The sequence below is a fragment of the Talpa occidentalis genome, unplaced genomic scaffold (assembly GCF_014898055.3).
Source record: "Talpa occidentalis isolate TD23 unplaced genomic scaffold, MPIMG_talOcc4v2.1 talOcc4.14, whole genome shotgun sequence".
Classification (NCBI taxonomy): Eukaryota; Metazoa; Chordata; class Mammalia; order Eulipotyphla; family Talpidae; genus Talpa; species Talpa occidentalis.
Window position 1 is genome coordinate 61,768,876 of NW_023601433.1, and position 18,558 is coordinate 61,787,433.

The 18,558-nt window shown below is 41.7% G+C and overlaps 1 protein-coding gene and 1 long non-coding RNA gene across 10 annotated transcripts in view; one reads left to right on the forward strand and one right to left on the reverse strand.

The window, feature by feature from the left end:
* Positions 1 to 5,564: 5,564 nt before the first annotated feature.
* The window catches only part of BEND7 (BEN domain containing 7), a 79,209-nt gene continuing 66,215 nt past the window's right edge, over positions 5,565 to 18,558 (reverse strand). For 6 of the 8 annotated variants that reach the window (XM_037510632.2, XM_037510633.2, XM_054695099.1 and 3 more), the window contains 2 exons: positions 11,294 to 11,347; positions 5,565 to 7,900 (listed from right to left, as the gene is read on the reverse strand). In XM_037510632.2, the coding sequence (XP_037366529.1) occupies positions 7,839 to 7,900; positions 11,294 to 11,347 (116 nt within the window). In that variant the 3' untranslated portion in view covers positions 5,565 to 7,838. The other 2 variants (XM_037510626.2, XM_037510627.2) reach the window with 2 other exon arrangements.
* Positions 9,982 to 18,558, forward strand: part of LOC129145777 (uncharacterized) — a 61,219-nt gene continuing 52,642 nt past the window's right edge. For both annotated transcript variants that reach the window (XR_008551810.1, XR_008551811.1), the window contains exons 1-2: positions 9,982 to 10,231; positions 12,569 to 12,710. This is a non-coding gene — a long non-coding RNA (uncharacterized LOC129145777). The remainder of the gene's footprint in view (positions 10,232 to 12,568; positions 12,711 to 18,558) is intronic.

An 18,558-nucleotide genomic window follows, 5' to 3' on the forward strand; every position in this document is an offset into this window, starting at 1 on the left:
TTATTTATTTATTTATTTTTTTAAAGAGGCACATATTTTATTTATTTATTTGTTTGTTTGTTTATACAAGCACTGGGTACAGTCAGAAGCGCGGGAGGTTGAGAGAATTCACCAGAGCCAGAGCGGGGAGCAGAGCAGGCAGGAGGACCGGAGTACACTGCTGAGGGGAGCAGCGGGCGGCAGGAGAGGTCTGCACGCCACGTGGGACCCTCCTCCGGTGGGCGGGCAGCGGAGCAGCTTGGGATCGAACCGGCGCTGCAGAGGCCGCGGGGAGCTTCGCAACCCAGCGCTCAACCGCTGCGCCAGCGGGGAGGCCCTTGGTCCTTTTTATTATTGTAAAAGTCCTTTATATATTCAGATACATGTTCTTAGTGAGATACATTGTAAATTTGTTTTCCCTTTTTGAGTTGTCTTTTGCTTTTCTTGTATCCTTTGAAATACAAATTTTTAAAATTTATAATGTCCACTTATCTACTTGTATTAAATGTGCTTTGTGTGTCACATCTAAGAAACCATTGTCTGACCCAGAGTATTTTGTTTATTCTTCAACCTGTGTAGTTTTATGAAATATTTTGATGGGGAAAGATATGGTAGGAGATTAAGTTTCTCACACTTTTTTCTTATCACAATTTTAAAACAATTTCTTGGCTTTTTTTCCCTGCATTCAATCTTCCGAATTAATTTGGACTAGTTGTGTCAACTTCTACCAACATCTCCTCCTTCCCATCTCCAACGTCATTGGGTACTTTCCAATCAAAAGTCCTTTCTTGGTCTTTGAGAATTTGTTCAATTTCTAAAGCTATAAGTTATAATGCTAGTCTAGTCAAGGAACATTTTGGCTCTTTTTCATAATGGGCAGCATTATGACTCCTAGTGTCTAGGAGTCACCAGACATTTAAAATATGCCCACTATGGGGGCCTCCCCGGTGGCGCAGCGGTTGAACACTGGGTTGCAAAGTTGCCCAGTTGCCCGCAGCCTCTGCAGTGCCGGTTCGATCCCCGGCTGCTCCCCGGCCACCGGAGGAGGGTCCCACATGGCGCGCAGACCTCTCCTGCCACCCGCTGCTCCCCTCAGCAGTGTACTTCGGTCCTTCTGCCTGCTCTGCTCCCTGCTCTGGCTCTGGTGGATTCTCTCACCCTCCCGCGCTTCTGACTGTATCCAGTGCTTGTATAAATAAATAAATGTATCTTTAAAAAAATAAATAAAATATGCCCACTCCCCCATGACTGGTGAGCCAGTTCCTCTGGAACAAAGGGAGAGACCAGCCGTGATTATTGCCCCCAGGAAATTACTAGTAATGGAGGTGGGTTGGGCAAACACTTGGATAGTATATAACACAAACCACAGAAACAAACAAAATGTCAAGAGTCAAAGCTGGGCCTCGCCTGGTGGTGCAGTGGTTGAGTGCTGGTTGCGAAGCTGCCCGCAGCCTCTGCAAAGCCAGTTAGATCCGGGCCAGCCGCCTGGTGAGGGTCCCACCTGGTGCGCAGACCTCTCCTACCCCCCGCTGCTCCCCTCAGCAGTGTATTTCGTCAGTCTGCCTGTTCTGCTCCCTGCTCTGGCTCTGGTGAATTATCTCACCCTCCCGTGCTTCTGACTGTACCCAGTGCTTGTATAAATAAATAAATAAAGCTTCCAAAAAAAAAAAGTCAAAGCTGCCCACAGTTATAGGTCCCTATTACAGGGCGTGTCAGTGAGTGGTAGGAGCAGAGGAAGGTGGCATTGCTTCATATCAGTGAAATATTTCTTTTAAGAACAGTGTTATGTCATGGTGTTTGTCACAAGAAGGGGTTAGGATTAGTGTGGGGTTGACCAAGTAATTTTTGATGTCCCTATCCAGAAGTTAGAAAGATATCACTTTTAGAGGATGCTTAATTCAGTAACATACAGAGTGAGTTCCATCTAGTTTCTTCCTCCCTCCATGACTAGGGTATAACAGAAAGTAGTTTTTCAAACAGAAATATGCAATTGGCCCACCACTTCATTGAACCAATTTAGGATGCTCAATTTCCTTTGTAGAAATTGATTTTCACTCCATATTCACATTGAGGGCCCTCTACTTTCTGAATCTGTTATGGCATTATGGTGGAGAGTTTGTACAACTGGAATTCAAGAGAGCCGGTTTTTGACCAGTTCCTCCATTTAGCACATTCTCATCAGCTGCATTTTGGGAAATCATTTTAAAGGAATTATCTAAAGCAGCTTAAGTTTCAAAGTTTAGGTTTAAAATATACTTCAATTTATCAGCATTATCAGACCAGCCCCCCCGGCCCTCAAAACAAGAACAACCACTCCACAATTTAAAAGGCCCTAAAGTATCAAGTCTATTAGGAATATGAGTATGTGTACAGCACAACCTACTTGGTTTTAGGCCCCCTGAGTTCCAGTTCCAGATTGTTCTTTGGGTTTTCATTATGACTCTCTTGCATTCTTTTAATTTCACTGATAGCACAATGGAAATAAAATGAACCAATATATGTACATATATGTGTATGTATATGTGTGCATATATATGTAGTTTTAGGGGAGTGATCAATTTCATTTTTTTGAGGACACAAAATAGAGGAGATGAATTGTGTAAATTCAAAGTGTGGCTCTGACTCATTAGTCAATTTCTCATGGCATACACCCAGCATCTCTTAGTTGGATCTGTTGACACAATTTCTCCACTATTTATGGAGTGGTGATATAGGATCAAAGGAAGTCCACATGATCTAAGCCCATGGGACACAGTAGAGGGAGAGAGTAAAACCTACTATCTCTCAAGGCCCCAGTTCACTCTTCTTTTTTTTTTTTTTAAAGACTTGTACAGTTTATTTTTATTTATTTATTTTTTTAAGATTTATTTATTTATTTGTACAAGCAATGGAAACAGTCAGAAGCACGGGAGGGTGAGAGAATTCACCACAGCTAGAGCGGGGAGCAGAACAGGCAGACTGACAAAGTACACTGCTGAGGGGAGCAGCGGGCGGCAGGAAAGGTCTATGCGCCATGTGGGACCCTCCCCCGGTGGCCGGGGGAGCAGCTGGGGATCGAACTGGCGCTGCAGAGGCTGCGGGCAGCTTTGCAACCCAGGGCTCAACCGCTGTGCCACCGGGGAGGCCCCCCAGTTCACTCTTGCCGGGGAAGAAGACATCATTAAAATATGTTTTCACTGGGGCATGAAATCTTAATGGCCTTACAAAGAAGATCCCAGACACCATGGAGCTCAGATTAAAGTGCAAAAATTTTATAAGTAAACATGGCAATTTCAGAGAACTCTGACATGAAGGAACTGAAAGCCTATGGCTTGATGGATGGAGATGGGTGACTCCTTGTGATGGAAATCCCTTTGTAATGAAGTTCAGTTGAGACTTGGGTCATGAGGAATGAATCGTCGTGCTCCAAAGCTTGATTGACTCTAGTTTGGGATAAAGCTACAAGTGTCTTTCTTGAGTTTAGAAACACAAAGGTGCCTTATATGCTGGTGTTCCCCTGGGCTTCACATGTCTACTGGTGAATTCCGTGCCAGCAGGAACTTTGGCTCCCTGCTGTGCTCTCCCCCCCCACCCCGCCCCCAAAGCACCAGGCACACCCCAAGTACAGCAAACACTTACCAAATGAGCAAACAGAGTAACATCCAAACTCATCTGCCATCCTTCTCCAAATCACTCCTTGAGCTCCCAATCTCAGCACAGCTAACACCCACATGGTCCCCCAGAGACCTGAATGTCAGCTCTGATACTTCTCCCTCCTCCCTAAAGCTGCGCTTTTCTCCTCCACCCCAAACTAGTCTGTTGGTTCTATTTTTAACAAGGGATTTTTTTTTATTAAAAAAAAATATAGGGGCCTCCCTGCTGGCGCAGGTGTTAAGGACAGCGCTGTTGAACTGTTGCCAACCACTGCAGCTTGAGTTCGATTCCCCTGCTGGCAAGAGAGGTGACCCACATGGTACAGCAGACCTCTCCTGTCTCACCCACTGCTCCCCTCGGCAGTGTATTTCAGTCTGCCTGTTCTGCTCCCCACTCTGTCTCTGGTGAATCCTCTCACCCCCTTGTGCCTCTGACCTGTACCCCAGCTCTTGTATGCATAAATAAATAAATCTTAAAATATATTTATTGTGAAAAACCATTGTTTTACATCTTTGTTAATATTTTGACAATGTAGGATTTCTCCCCTCAGGTGGTTCTCTTTCTTACATCTCTTTCTTACATCTTTCTTACATTGAGGTCATCTTTATCTATCCTTAGCTGTTCCAATAGCTCTTTTATGGGACTCCTCATCTTAGGCTAGTCCCTCTCCAGTTAATGGCCATCCTTCAGCCAGACAGATCCATGTATCATGTGAATCTGAACCTGTTAGAATGCTTCCCTGCTCACTGCCTTCCCAGCTTCCAGAAAGGTTCCACAAGGCCCGGCTGAACACACCAATCTTGGTTTTTCCCCTTTTCCTTTCATCCCTAACCCCCATCGTATTAAACCAATACCTCTCCCTACACTGGTGTGCAGTTAAGTGTCTGAACTGAACTTGGGGTGCAGTTGGGAAAGAGCCAGTTGCTACCCCACCTCCCCCATCACCCAGTGAGGTTGGGCTGTGGGAAGGAGACAACAGAAGAGGGTGTGTGAGCTCTTCTAGCAGAAAGTTAAACAGTTCCCTCTCCAGTGGTCTGTGGTCAAACTGGGGCCCTTCACATTGGTTTACAAAGTCCTCTACGGTTGTCAGCTGGGCAACTAACAAACAAAGCACAGATCCTTGTGGGATTAGTGCCTTGGCCTCCATAACATGACCTGGGCCTCCTTGCAAATAATTTCATGGCACACAGGACTACCTGAAGCCTGGGGAGAGGGATTGTGGCAAAGGGTCTGGCAGGTGTCAGCCACCTATCTTCTAAGAGGGTCGGGGATATGGAAGACTCTGGCTGGTTGTAGTTTAGATTTTCCTCTTTTGCAAGCAATTCACCCTTTTCTCCCCAAATCCAGCTGCTTTCTTATTATTAACTACTTCCCATCACCCCACACCTGCCACTGCTCAAAGCTTCCAAAGAGCTCATGGCCCAACAAAACAGGCCTAGGAAAGAGATCTTGGGATTAGCTCTGGGGGCCCTCCACAGGGGGGCTGGGAATACCCTTTGTAAGTAGTTGGAGGCAGGAACCTGGTGAGGAGTAGCGCCCTCCTGTGTTCAGAGAGGAGAGTAAAGCAATTAAGTTTTGACAGCCACTTTGCATTAGAGAAGATTGATCTGTCCTTCTGATGTGTTGTTTCCATAGAAGCAGGGCTTAACCTTTTAAGTGAAGATTATAAAGCTACCTAATTCATTTAAAATTAGGCTTCAAGAATATCAGTACTTAATGCTCAAGTGTTACTGTGGGACTTGCAGCCATTGATCTGACTGCCAGGCAGAGCCTACGACTTTCTACCTTTGAAGACACTTTCTGACAACAGTCCTGCCGGTTTATCTATTTGAAAAAAATTAACTTCATCAGGAGCCCAAATTTTCTATGTACAATCACCAGACTATTAATTAATACCCTTTAATTAATGAATCATATTGACTCCTCTTCACAAACATGCAAGGATTGGCACATAGACACGAAACAGGTATACTCAGTTAAAGTAATTTATTGTATTCTTTCAGAACGGACATAAAGAGCATCATGGGAATTGATATCACAACACAGTTATACACCATTTCCACAACTGGACTTGCATTGAATTTTTTTTTTTTTAAAGAACATAGTAATTTTAAAAAATCTAAATATTTACATATTAATAAAACATATATACAGAAGATTCAGACATTATCCATAGATATGGAATTTTTTTTGCTAAGAAAGCCTATAAAAAGGATTTCTGAATAAATTCTGCACAGTAGTCACAGTAAGTAAACACACATACAATTTTATTTTATAAAATATGATTTTACTGTTGCAGTTTTATGATATGTATTTCCAATTTGTGGATCCATTGCACATATTTGTGAGTTGAATAATCCCACCCCTCCTCAAGTATTGAAAAATCCAAGCTGTTTCCCAGTCTTGGAAGGAAGTGCTTTTGCAGGCTTATGGTATATATTTAACAGATCCCACAGTTGTAAATGTTTCTACCTTTATTAGCAACATATTCATCTACTGAATAGAGTAGAATGGTCACTCATTAATCTTTTCAATTTCCTTGAGAAATGTTACCTTCCGAGAGGCAGAAGACAAATTTTAAAACGTGTTGCAGAAAAAGAAAAGCCTTGGATCACAGTACTTCATTAGACCACTTGAAGAACAAAGGGATTGTTTCAGGGAAGGGATTATGAACTGGCCTGAAATGTACAAGGCTCATTCAGGGTGTGATGGGAGTAATTTCTTTGACTCTTCCTTGTAGCTTCACAGAGACAAAAGACAAACATATATGAGATGTGTATTAGCTAGATGTCTATTAGCTAGATTCCACAAGCCACACCTAAGCCACTTTGTCACATTACAGGGATGCCTCGTCTCTTCTTCGGTGATTAGCTGGTCTTCAGTGGAATACTGTTCATCCCAGAGCTCCCTCCTGGTTCCAGGTTTGACTGTACAGTGTGCTATGATGTAGTAGTACCTTGGACAGGGTAGTAAGGGATTTGGGTCTAGGCTAGGCAGGGCCACTGATGGGTTACCTGGCCCCGGGCAAACATGAGCCTCACCCTTTCTCTGCTGCCTTACCTGCAAAATGAGAGGCTGGACTATGGGAACTCTACTACAATTTTGGCTCTAACACTATGACTTGTAACATAAGTGCTAGGGATAGGCGTGAAACTGTCAGCACAGCAAATTTTCCCCTAGGGTTTGTTTCTACAGTCCAGATTTCTTTCAAGACAATTTTTGGTCTTTGGGTCAACTGCCAAAGATTCAAGATAATTAGTTTTATACATTAAATGAGGTGTAAATGCAACATCTCTAAGTAAAATGTGTTTTAAATTCACTATCTTATTAGAGAAAGGAATCTGGAGGTAAATATTACTGCAAAACAAATGCCCACATAGCAAGGTATCTCTTTAAAATAAATCCAGATTTTTATGTTAGTTTCATATAAACTGGAGGGCAAGTGTAGTAGAGGTGAAATAAAATATATGATGTTAATTCAGTATGTTTGTGGCCAGTTGCCATAAATGCCAAAACACTGGACCACTCACATTTAAAACCATCTGTTAAAATATCTGTTAGATCTCAGAGAGGTAACAGGTTACTTTGAGCTGCTTACCTTCTAATTAGTTATTTTGTCACTGTGTCGACATAACCTACATGAAAAGGATTTCTTTCTTAGAATTCATATTTCATTTGCACTTATTCAGTTACAAATGGTTGTTTTGGGGAGAAATGATATCGTAAATGATTTTATCTAGTAGATCAGAGCTACCCCGTCTCTTCAAATAGCTTTTTCAACTTCTAATCTGATGAAGGTCTAATTAATTTTGGCCTTCACAGTTGCTCTCTTAGAACCTGAAAGAGCCATTCTCCTTTATACTGCATCTAAGTAATTTACATTAACATAAATATGCTCGAAACTCCATATATTCACATTGAGTTTATGAAAAAAGAAAAAGGGACGAAAGAACCACGTCTTTTTAATGGACAGTGAAATGACTGAATAATATATTGGACTTTTTAGGTGATAAGTCACTCTAAAAATGATTAAAAAAATATTATACCAACCTGGAGTCTTGATTATCACATCTTACAAAGAAAGTATATGAAAAGTATTCAAACATGACAGGTAAACTTCACAGAACATCCCCACTCTGCAGTAACCTGAAATGCTAAGTGGATTTTTGAGGAAATTCAAACGGAAAAGTTACATGGGCTAAGGAACGATGTTTCTAAATGGAACACTAGGCAGTGAGATCTGGCTCTGTGTCTTCCGTGTTTTCTCTCCTGGTGTCAAATATGTGACCTACAACAGAGACAAGAAAATGAAGGGGAGCTACTTCCCCAAGGAGGAACTGTATGCTTTTCTATGACACAGTGAGAAGGTGGTATTTTGAATAAAGGAAGAACATCATTGGTGAGGTATCTTTTTAATATTTAAATCACTAATTTTTAACAAGGTGTTAGTTGTCCTAAATGAGTCATTTCTGCCATTAGAAGTATGTAATGATTATTATTACAGGAAAGTCCATGAATGTGTCTTACTACTAAATATCACTTTATATTAGCCATTTTCTTTCACTGTGCAATAAAGTGATTTACCTGTAAAAAAGTGATTTACCCAAACTATCATGCAGATATTAAAATAATGTATGTGAAAATTTGTAAAAAGATGGAAACTGCTTGGTAGGGTAAAAAAAAACTCAGGAAACAAAATTTTATGTATTTGATCTCTCTTGTATTTAAATAAGTAAAATCAATATAGAGAAAAGTCTAGGGAAAAGACACACACATACCCCCCAAATAATGGTTGTCCTGGGTGGTAAAATTAAAATCATTTGCATTTTCTTCCTTATACTTTTCTTTATAATTTTTAAAAGCTTGCAAAAGAATGCCAATTCATGAAAAAAAATGAAGTCCTGATGAGCTCTGAGCTACCGTACTTCAAATTCAGAAGCCTTCTCTACATGCTTTTATTCTTCCCCACACAAAGGCTCCCAAATCCTGGTGACTTCCTTCCTGGTGAGCGAGGACTTGCCACACCCGCAGGCAGCAGCAGCAGCAGCAGCAGCAACAGCCACGAGCAGGCCTCTGCCCGCCCCTGCCTGAGGGCTGGCTTTGCTCACCAGGACCTAAGGAGCACTGATGCCTGGGAGCTGTTACAAAGGCTTACTGATAGGGGTGAGGGGAAAGAAATGAAGAAAATGTGTTTTTCCACTATAAAATCTGTATACAGTTATGTTAAAACGAGACCAATAGAAGGCTGCTTAGATGGAAAGAGACAAGCGTCGCTGACAGCCTGACCCTGACCTGGACAATTCTGGTTCACAGAAACACTGAAGGATTTACATTCCTCCTCCAGCCCTCCCAGTCCCCCAACACACACACACACACACACATTTGGAAGTAGAAAAAGGAGCTTACGAAGGTAATGAAGACATTAAATCTCTTTTTTAAAGGACTGTTGCCAGCTCAGATGAACAAGAGAAGGAAGGTCCAGCAGCGAGTCTCAAACCCAGGGAAGAAGCCGCATGTGCAGGCCTCATGGGGTCCTCACTGGGTGGTCTCCCTCATTAGCTGAGTAGTGCTGTATTCAGAGATGCCTCCCAGACTGAGGGTTTTACTCAATCAAGAGATATGCTAGTCTATCAAGGTTATTTAATTTCATTACTGCACAACTGTGCACCAACCTGCAATTTCTTTTACCCTTTTCTAAATGATATCATGCTGCTTATTAATTTGTATCAACTACTTATTGATAGTCTAGTAAAAAGGCCTGCAGTCTTCATTGTTCTGCTACTGTCTTCATTGTGACCTCACAGTCTTGGGCAAGATTTAATAAAGAATGCCATGAGTTTAAACTGCACTGACAGTCAGGCAGATGGACATTCTGAGTGTGAAGACTGAGACAGTGAAATGCAGTCCTAAAGGGATGAGTACACACATCATCTCTTAGGATCCTTAAGAAAAACATGCGCAGAAAAGCTGGCTTTGGCTTAGACATAAGAAAGCTATGCGGTACAAAAGCTGGGAGTTGAGAAGCCTGGGCTCCGGCCAGGCCACCGACCAGCTGTGAGACCTTGAGAAAGTCATATAGTGTTTCTGGGCCTCAGGCTTTTTTACCTGTAAAACAAAAGGACTGGATAAAAAGAAGGGATGGGACTAGATGATCTCTAACGTTCCTTCTTAGACTCCTTGAAAGTCTTTTCAGTTCTGTGAGGTTGTTCTGCCATCCCCGGTTCCATTTTCTTACTTGAAACATCTCTCAGTTTACATCTTCAGATAAGAAGATGCAAAGAGGAATGGTTTTCAAATAGTAATAATTTTTGAAAGTCTAGTGTCAGATGACAGCCTGGATGGGCAGTGCAAACGCCCTGGGGGATGGAGGGAGGAACCCTGGAAAACACAGCTAGAACCGCATGGTGTTCCTCCAAAGGGCCTCCTGAAATGTGCAAGCTCATTAGTAGTAGTATTTCATGCATCTGCTGGGAGTGGACCAGGGCTGATGTGAGTTGTCCTGATTCAGAGAACAAAAGAATGGAAAGGAACAATAGAGATCATGCATGGCAGTTCTCCAAATTCATAAATGTGGAAACACAGCCAAAGAGAAGCCTCATTTACATAATGACTCCATACGGTAGGTACTTGATGTAAATAGGTCCCTCTTTTACCATGTGACTTATTTATTTGCCCATCCTTCTGTGGTGCAGCTACTCCATGACAGAAAAAGCCCTGGATCACATATATGGTTGTTTTCTTGTTGCTTTGAAGTGAACTAACATAGGCCTACCCTAGGCCTGTGAGCTCTGCTTTCTCTGTCATCTCAGGATAAACGCCCTCAGGGAACACGTGACCGAGGGGAGTGTCTACGCAGACTGGCTACTCCATTAATATTTGCTGACTTTCAAACATACCACCACAAATTTAGAGGAGAAAACATTGATTAAGCTTTTTCATGTATAGGGATTTTGGGGGCATCTAGGTTTTGTGGGAAGAGAATCTTCTGGTATTTTGAGGGAAGTGAAAAGAGCTCCGGGACTCTTAGGGAGGGTATAACTTGTTTGTCACCAGTTCACTGGGGCAGGACACAAGGTTCGGATGTATTACTTGGGATACAAATAATGTGAAATCAGAATTGTGTCTATGAATTAATATTATAGCAAATGACTTCAACAAAATGTATTTTGGTTGATTTTGTGCCACCCATGCTGGATAGAATGGTTTATTGAATCACTCAATTAAAACAGTATTTGTTGGTTGCACATTATATAGAGAGCAATGACTGACAGCCTCACAAAACCTACTTAGGGGAGATGGAGAGAGGACAGAATGGAAATGAATTTCATTACAAAACTGGTGATCCTGGTTCTAAAAAAATATCATTTCACATGAAATATCTTTTTATGTCCAGAGGTTTCAGGAAGCAAAATGTTATGATACTAAGTTCTTAGGACTTGCTGTTCTGAAGTTTTTAAGAATGTGAAACAGAATATTAGAAAAGTGTAGCTTTTCATATTCAATGTGGAAAAATATCTCTGAACACAGGGCGTTGAGAACCTCTGATTACTATGATTGGGGCCTGTTACAGAAGCAGTTTTATCAGGTAATGGTATCGCTAATATTAAAAACATTTTTAATGCAAATATTTTCATGTGCTGTGTTTTCCAGCGGGTGATGAAAAAATAACTAACTGCTTTACCTGTTGGTGGCAGAGAAATGCCGTCCAGTCTCTCATCACCGTCAGCCACCTCTGCTGGTCACAAACATAAAACACAAATCTCATTAGCTTCAGGGAGCACATTCATTTTACTGACTATAGTAACACAATTAAAAACCCCAGTATACACAACAGTTTCCACCTTTCTTTTTTCTTTTCAGCTTCAGCAGGTTCACATAACAGATTTTAGTACCACTTTTTAAATTTTTTTTAAATTTTTATTTATTTATGCATACAAGGACTAGGGTTCAGGCCAAAAGTGTGGGGGGTGGTGGTGAGAGGATTCACCAGAGACAGAGTGGGGAACAGAACAGGCGGATTGACTGAAATACACTGCTGAGGGGAGCAGCAGGCGAGTCAGGAGAGGTCTGCTGTGTCATGTGGGTATCTCCCTGGCTGGGGATTGAACTCGTGATGCAGTAGCTGCGGACAGCTTCATAGGTTGTGTCTTAACCCCTTGCGCCACCAGAGAGGACCTTTAGTACCACTTTTAAATAAAATATTTTTAAGGTGATATTTCCTGCATTCAGTGTTTTTACATCTTCTAACCTTAGTCTATCAATCACTAATGATTTCAGTTCATTTTCACTTATTTACATAGACTTAAATATCTACCCAGAATCTGATTAGCAAAGGCATGGTGAGTAAATTTCCATGGCAGAATTTTACTTGTCATCCCCAGAGCCATATCAATGACTTGTTGAGAATGAACCTTCCTTTGGAGGTGATTGGAAATTCAGATGCTGGGGCTGCCAATCTAAATTGGCATCAAATTCAGTCATAAAGAAAATCAGAAGGAATGCCTTTCTTCAAAAGAGCCATCATTTCTATGGTTTAAAATGCAAACCTTTGCTCATCTCTGATATGTTTTAATCTCTTTAGGAATCTTCCAAAGGCAGACCCTTCCGTCACAGGAAAACTCACTAAATACAAAAAGAAGGTGCCCATGGGTCTCCTGATAACTGACGGGCTCGTCAGTCTCCCCAACAAAACGTTTGGGGAAGCTATTTGGTAACTGTGGTGGTACCCTCTGTCCCGGGCTGGCCTCCCTGTTGGACGTTTCCTGCCACCTGCACACATGCACACGAGCCAGGCAAAGGAGGGTGGCCATTTACATTGTGTTGTGATGCTGAGTTGGCAGGAAGCAAATCTAACACTATGTTCTTGTGGTTGCTTTCAACACAATCAGAGTTCAGATATGGCTAGAGGTGTTCAAAGATTTCCACCCTAATTCACCATCTAACATCTTGTCCTCAGATTGCTACACACTGGCATGAGAGAAAGACCCATTTGTCTGCTGACCTGCTGAATCCACCACCAAGGGAAAGCACTGTGAAGAGGCACAACACTCTAGACACATTTGGTTGGAGAAGAGTTAGAAGCCACTGAAAATGATGTTGTAAGTGAATATTTAACACATAAAAACATTCAAGCCAACAGGATAAATGGCAAGATTAAAATTTTATAAAAAGGTTTATAAATGAAATGTAGGACATACTAAAATGTTTACAGTATTTCTGAATGAAAGCCTTGTAGGTATTTAAAATTTTGCCCTTTGTGTTTTAAAAATAATTCTATATATTTAAAAATGGCAAACATGTCTCTTTTATATTTAGAAGACATTATGTTATTCTAATTGAGTGAAAATGAATAGGTAGATGAACTACATGGTAGTTCTTTCCTTGTCTAGAATTTTAACAATTCTTCAGTAGTAATAATATAGCAATGGTAGCCACCACCATCTACTAAGTGCTTCCATTTACTGAGTACTTTCTATGCATTTTATCATTTGCCCTGGAGAAAAGCCTATGAAGCAGGTCTGTTATTATGTACCTATTTCTGCAAATGAGGAAAGAGAGGTAAGAGAGGTTAAGAAACTAAGGCGACACTTATCACCAGATCAGAGCCAGGGCAAGGCCTCTGCTCTTCATCTCGGCTATTATCACATACATCATTAAAGGCTAGATTTTAAAATTTTCAAGTTTTAGTATATTTTTTATTTGAGTAACTTTCTCTGCTTCACATGTATAATTGCTTTTCATTTGTCTATAACAAAAATTAGTTCTGGGTATAAGTTGATCTTACCATTTTAAGTCAGTTGCCCTCATTTAAAAAAACAGTCCCTTATAATTATATGCCTTAGCATGAACAGAACATAAACAACCACATACACATATTTTATAAATTATTATATAAAAATTAATATGTATTAGCTGTATAACAGGGCAGAGCATTGTGGATGGAGGACATGACTGTGTTGCTTATATTTAATTATAACATCTGTCTGTAACAACGAGCTCACAATCTTTCATCCCTGGTGACAGTCAAGTTGTGAAATTTGGAAAAGACTGAGCAGGTCCAATAAAAATTTAATAGCAGTGACAGCTTTACTTTTAGATCTAACACACACACAAATTGTGACTTCAGCTCTGAAGAAATAATCTAATGAAAATGATAAAAACCCACACCAGGAAAGGAATCATTCCAGTTATAGAAAAAAGTTATTACATGTCACGAGAGCTCCAAATGAATTCTGTTTGGATTCACATAATGACCTTTCATATGCATGGAGCACTTCTTTCTAGAGGCAGTGTGGGCTTCCTTAAGCAGTGAGTTGATTAGCTTGCCCAGTTAGAGTCTGCCCCTTGTTCCAGGAATTGAGCCAAATATGATAAATAAGGTTGAAGTTGTGGCATATCTATGAGATACTGTTTGCATTATCATTTAGACCAAAAATAGTCACCACAAAGGCATGAGGACCAGCAACATTATTGATCCTGGTCTGACAGTTTCTATCAGCATCATGAAGAATGCAGGTGGCTGGGGTCCCACTTTCATGCCACTGAAGGAGAATGAAGTGTAACAGTATTTGACAAAATTGGGAGACAAAACCAATTTGGAAGGTTTCTGCTGATGTACTATCATTTTGGTCTGGTTTTGATGTGCATGTCAGGATTAGTTTTGTCCTATGGCCACCTTCTACTTCTCAGACACTAACAGAACCAGCCAGAAAGTCAGAAATGAAATGCCAAGGTGCCAATCACAAATATCTAGGAAGATAATCTAAACCCAGTAGTGGAAGGTGAAGATATTCTCAATCAAATACAACTGCAGAGCAGGGCAGTAATCTTCCTTGCATGTCAGCGGCTCCTACAGGAATGGCAGAGCAGGCAGCAGGCTGTAGTTTGGGTCCCATTTGTAGAAACTGGTGTGTGTGTGTAGAAGAACACTTATATGAATTATCAAAACAAAGGCTGAGATAGTTCAGAAATTTGTTCACTGGCCAGTCTGTTTGAAGGAAAGAGATACAGGAATATGGATGACCCCACTGTGAGCGTCTGTGTTTGTTGGAAGGAAAGAATGGACTTAAAAAGACCAGAGCTTAAAAGTATTGGTCTTAGCATTTGACAGGAGGGAAAAAAAAAGAGGTGTGTTTATGTATACATATAAGGAATCTTTTTTTTTTTTTTAAGATTTATTTATTTATATAAGAACTGGGGTACAGGCCACAGGTGCGGGAGGGTGAGAGGATTCACCAGAGACAAAGCTGGGAACAGAACAGGCAGACAACCGAAATACACTGCTAAGGGGAGCAGCGGGCGCAACAGGAGAGGTCTGTTGTGCCATGTGGGTCACCTCCCTAGCCAGGGATCGAACTCATGCCACATGTCTGTAGATAGCTTCATAGTGCTGCATCTCAACCCCTGGCACCATCAGGGAGGCCCCCCCATAGAGACTTTTATAGTCATTCTCCTCAGCTAAAGGCACATGTTCTATAACACAAAGCCCTTTTCTTCATTTTTCTGGGTTGTCTCTGCAGCTCCTAAATTAGTAACATCAGAGTTCCAGATTGATGCAGTTCTTTCCCTTGAAACCAAGTAGCTCCAAGTAGTTCTTATATTTCCCCACTGACTCCCACCTGCCCCTGTGAGTGAGGAAGGGACCAGCATGCACACCACAGATTCTAAGTAGAGCAAGCACCGGAACTGGCTAGCGCACCTCAGGCTGGAGGTGGGGACAGAAAAGGGGCACAGGTACAGAAGAAACAAAGGAAAGGAAACAGAACAAAAAGAAGAAAAAACTGGGTGGCTGAATCTTTGGGACGATGGCTCTTTGCCTTTCCTTTGGACTTATGAATAGTCTTATTTTTTTTAAAAGATTTATTCATTCATTCACTCATTCATTCATTCATTCATTTATACAAGCGCTGGGTACAGTCAGAAGCGTGGGAGGGTGAGAGAATTCACCAGAGCCAGAGCAGGGAACAGAACAGGCAGACTGACGAAATACACTGCTGAGGGGAGCAGAGGGTGGCAGGAGAGGTCTGCGCGCCATGTGGGACCCTCACCAGTGGCCGGGGATTGAACCGGAGCAGCAGAGGCTGCAGGCAGCTTCGCAGCCCAAAGCTCAACCGCTGCGCCACCAGGGGAGGCCCGAATAGTCTTATTTATTATTAAATTTAGGTCTTTCACTATGACAAATTTCAGCTCTCTCAAACCTGAGCATTATATTTAGTGGTTTTGGTTTTTGGGTTCAACAACTTCCCCCTGAAAATCACTAGGTAAAGGAAAGTTCTTACAATACTCAAACTGTCAAGATTGCTAAGGAGGCATTTAGGCAATATGAGACCATCTTAATACTTATTGAAGGAACACAGCTCAGGTTTAATGATTGAAATTTAACTTGGGATATAAAACTGAGGTGACACAGCACTCACCACAACACCAGTGTCAATAAAGGGTGATTGACTGTAGACCTACTGGGCAATGGTCTTCAGTAACACCTGTCATTCAGCTACAAAAACATTTTTTTACCCCCAACTTTTTCCTGGACCCTGAATATAAAGGGGGTGAAAGTAATAAAGAGGAAGAAGAAAGGGGCACTCTGGGAGGATCATGTGAGTGGCCACAGGTAAGCCCAGTAGTCCTAAGGACCTTGTTCCTGAGGACAAAGCTTAGGGACAATAACACCCCATGGGGTCTGGGCTGAAACAGACAAGTATTTGAACCTTAAGAAAGGAACTGATGGAATATTCTCCAGGATCTTGTGTGACTTTGATGAGCTAAATAACAAGACCTTTTAGTTGTAGACAGACTATTGTCCTTTTTATGAATTGGTCTGTTGACACATTCAACAAATGTTCTTGTGTGTCCATGCTGTGCCAACTGCTGTTCTAGAAACTTGGGATAGAAACATGACTCAGATGCAGGCTCTGTGGCTGAGGATCCCATGGTCAGTGGAGGAAATAGATGTGTAACTATTCCGGTAGCAGAAGACAAAAGTGCTGGCATGACCAATGAAGCTTTCAGAAGAAAGTAACTTTTAAGATTCTGTGGCAGAAGAAGTTGTTTCCAGACAGAGGGAAGTCATGAGTGTGAGAACCTAGCATATTTCAGAACAGGGAGGGATTTGGGTGGCGGAAGTAGGCAAGTGGCCTATGGCCTATGGCAGGAGATGAGGTGGTGAGGAGGGTCGGTTAGACTGAGAAGACCCTTGCATCCCTTGTTGGTGGTGGGGGTTGTTGAAGGGACTTTATTTGGGGACTGCAGAAAGAAGTAATTGATAGGGGTGGGCCATGATCAGATTTAATAGGCAGAGGCATAGACAATGTAGTCAGGGTCTTGGGACATGGCGTCACTTAAGCTGCCTATTGGGGAGCCATCAGTGATGGGACAGTTGAGGTCATGATGAGGATTTAGAATAAGAAGAGTAGCAAGGATGGAAACTTAGGAAAGCTGGGATTTGGAGAAGAGAAAGAAGCCCAGGAGACTGAAGGCACTGAAGAGAATTTGGAGAAGAAAAAAAGAATGATATCACAGAACGTCGGGGAAGAGAATGAAACTTAACAGTATAAAAATCAACATGGAGGTCAAGTCGGAGTGTTAATGTCAACAGAAAGTTGATATTAATCTGATCATCTGGAAGTGTAACAGCAAGAGTAAATATAGAAGAGAGAGGTTAGAAGGCAAATGTGATGCATTCTGGAGTGAAATGGGTGGGGAAGCCCACTTAGGGAACGCAAGCCCTTTTGGAAGACATCTGACCAAAAATGTTAGGAGAAAGAGATGACAATGTTTTTAAGAATTGGCAGGGATAATGGGATTGTTTTGTTTTTGTTTTGGTTGGCAAAGGGAAGGAGGATAAGGTCATGAACATATTTTGAGCCTTATTATGAGTCAGCTCTGTGTTAGTGGCAATACTTACATATCTAATTTTAGCTCTGAGAACACCCCTGAGGTAGGTATTAGTCTCTTACATAAAACGAGAATGCAGGGCTCAGAGAGGCTGAGTGATTTGTCCAAGGTCCCAGGAATTTATAAAAGGCAGATAAGAATGAAGAATTCAGGCACTGAAATCACAGAGACCTTGAGAATGAAAGTGGCATTCTTAATAATTACGCCAGGACAACAGCAGCAAAGCAGATGGCAACAAGTCATAATAGGCTGGCTGGCCCCCTAACCTGGGATATGAAGGGCCACAGGGCCATGGCCTCAGCAATCCCCAAGCACTGCTGTGTACAAGTAGAGACATCTTCCGAGAGGAACACTAACTTCAGCTATACAGAAATTTATGTACAAGATCTGGAGCCTTAGTAACTCCAAGGCTGGCTTTATTTTTATGTTTAGTACATGAGAAGGACACTGAGGATTAGAAAGATCAAGTCCACCCAAGGTCCAGAGCTGGTGGAGAGATTTGAAAATCAGATCTGACTCTACAAGGACTTATTACACAATAAAATTATAAAATTATTAAAATTAAAAAATAAAAAATAGCCTATTAAAAAAAATTAGCCTATTGCTCTTTATAAGATGAGCATCAAGTATAAAAGAAAGCAAAAGATTGATAAAAAAGGGGAAGATTTCAATTTAAAACAGTCATCTACAGGGGCCTCCCCGGTGGCGCAGCTGTTGAGCGCTGGATTGCAAAGCTGCCCGCAGCCTCTGCAGCGCCGGTTCGATCCCCGGCCGCTGGGCAAGGGTCCCACATGGCACGAAGACCTCTCCTGCCGCCCGCTGCTCCCCTCAGCAGTGTACTTCGGTCCTTCTGCCTGCTCTGCTCCCCGCTCTGGCTCTGGTGAATTCTCTCACCCTCCCGTGCTTCTGACTGTACCCAGTGCATGCATAAATAAATAAATAAATAAATCAATCTTAAAAAAAAAAACCAAAACAAAAAACCCAGTCATGTACAGCTGAATATTTGAGACTACCAATTGCCACTTTCATAGAAAAGAACTGAAGGGTTTTTAC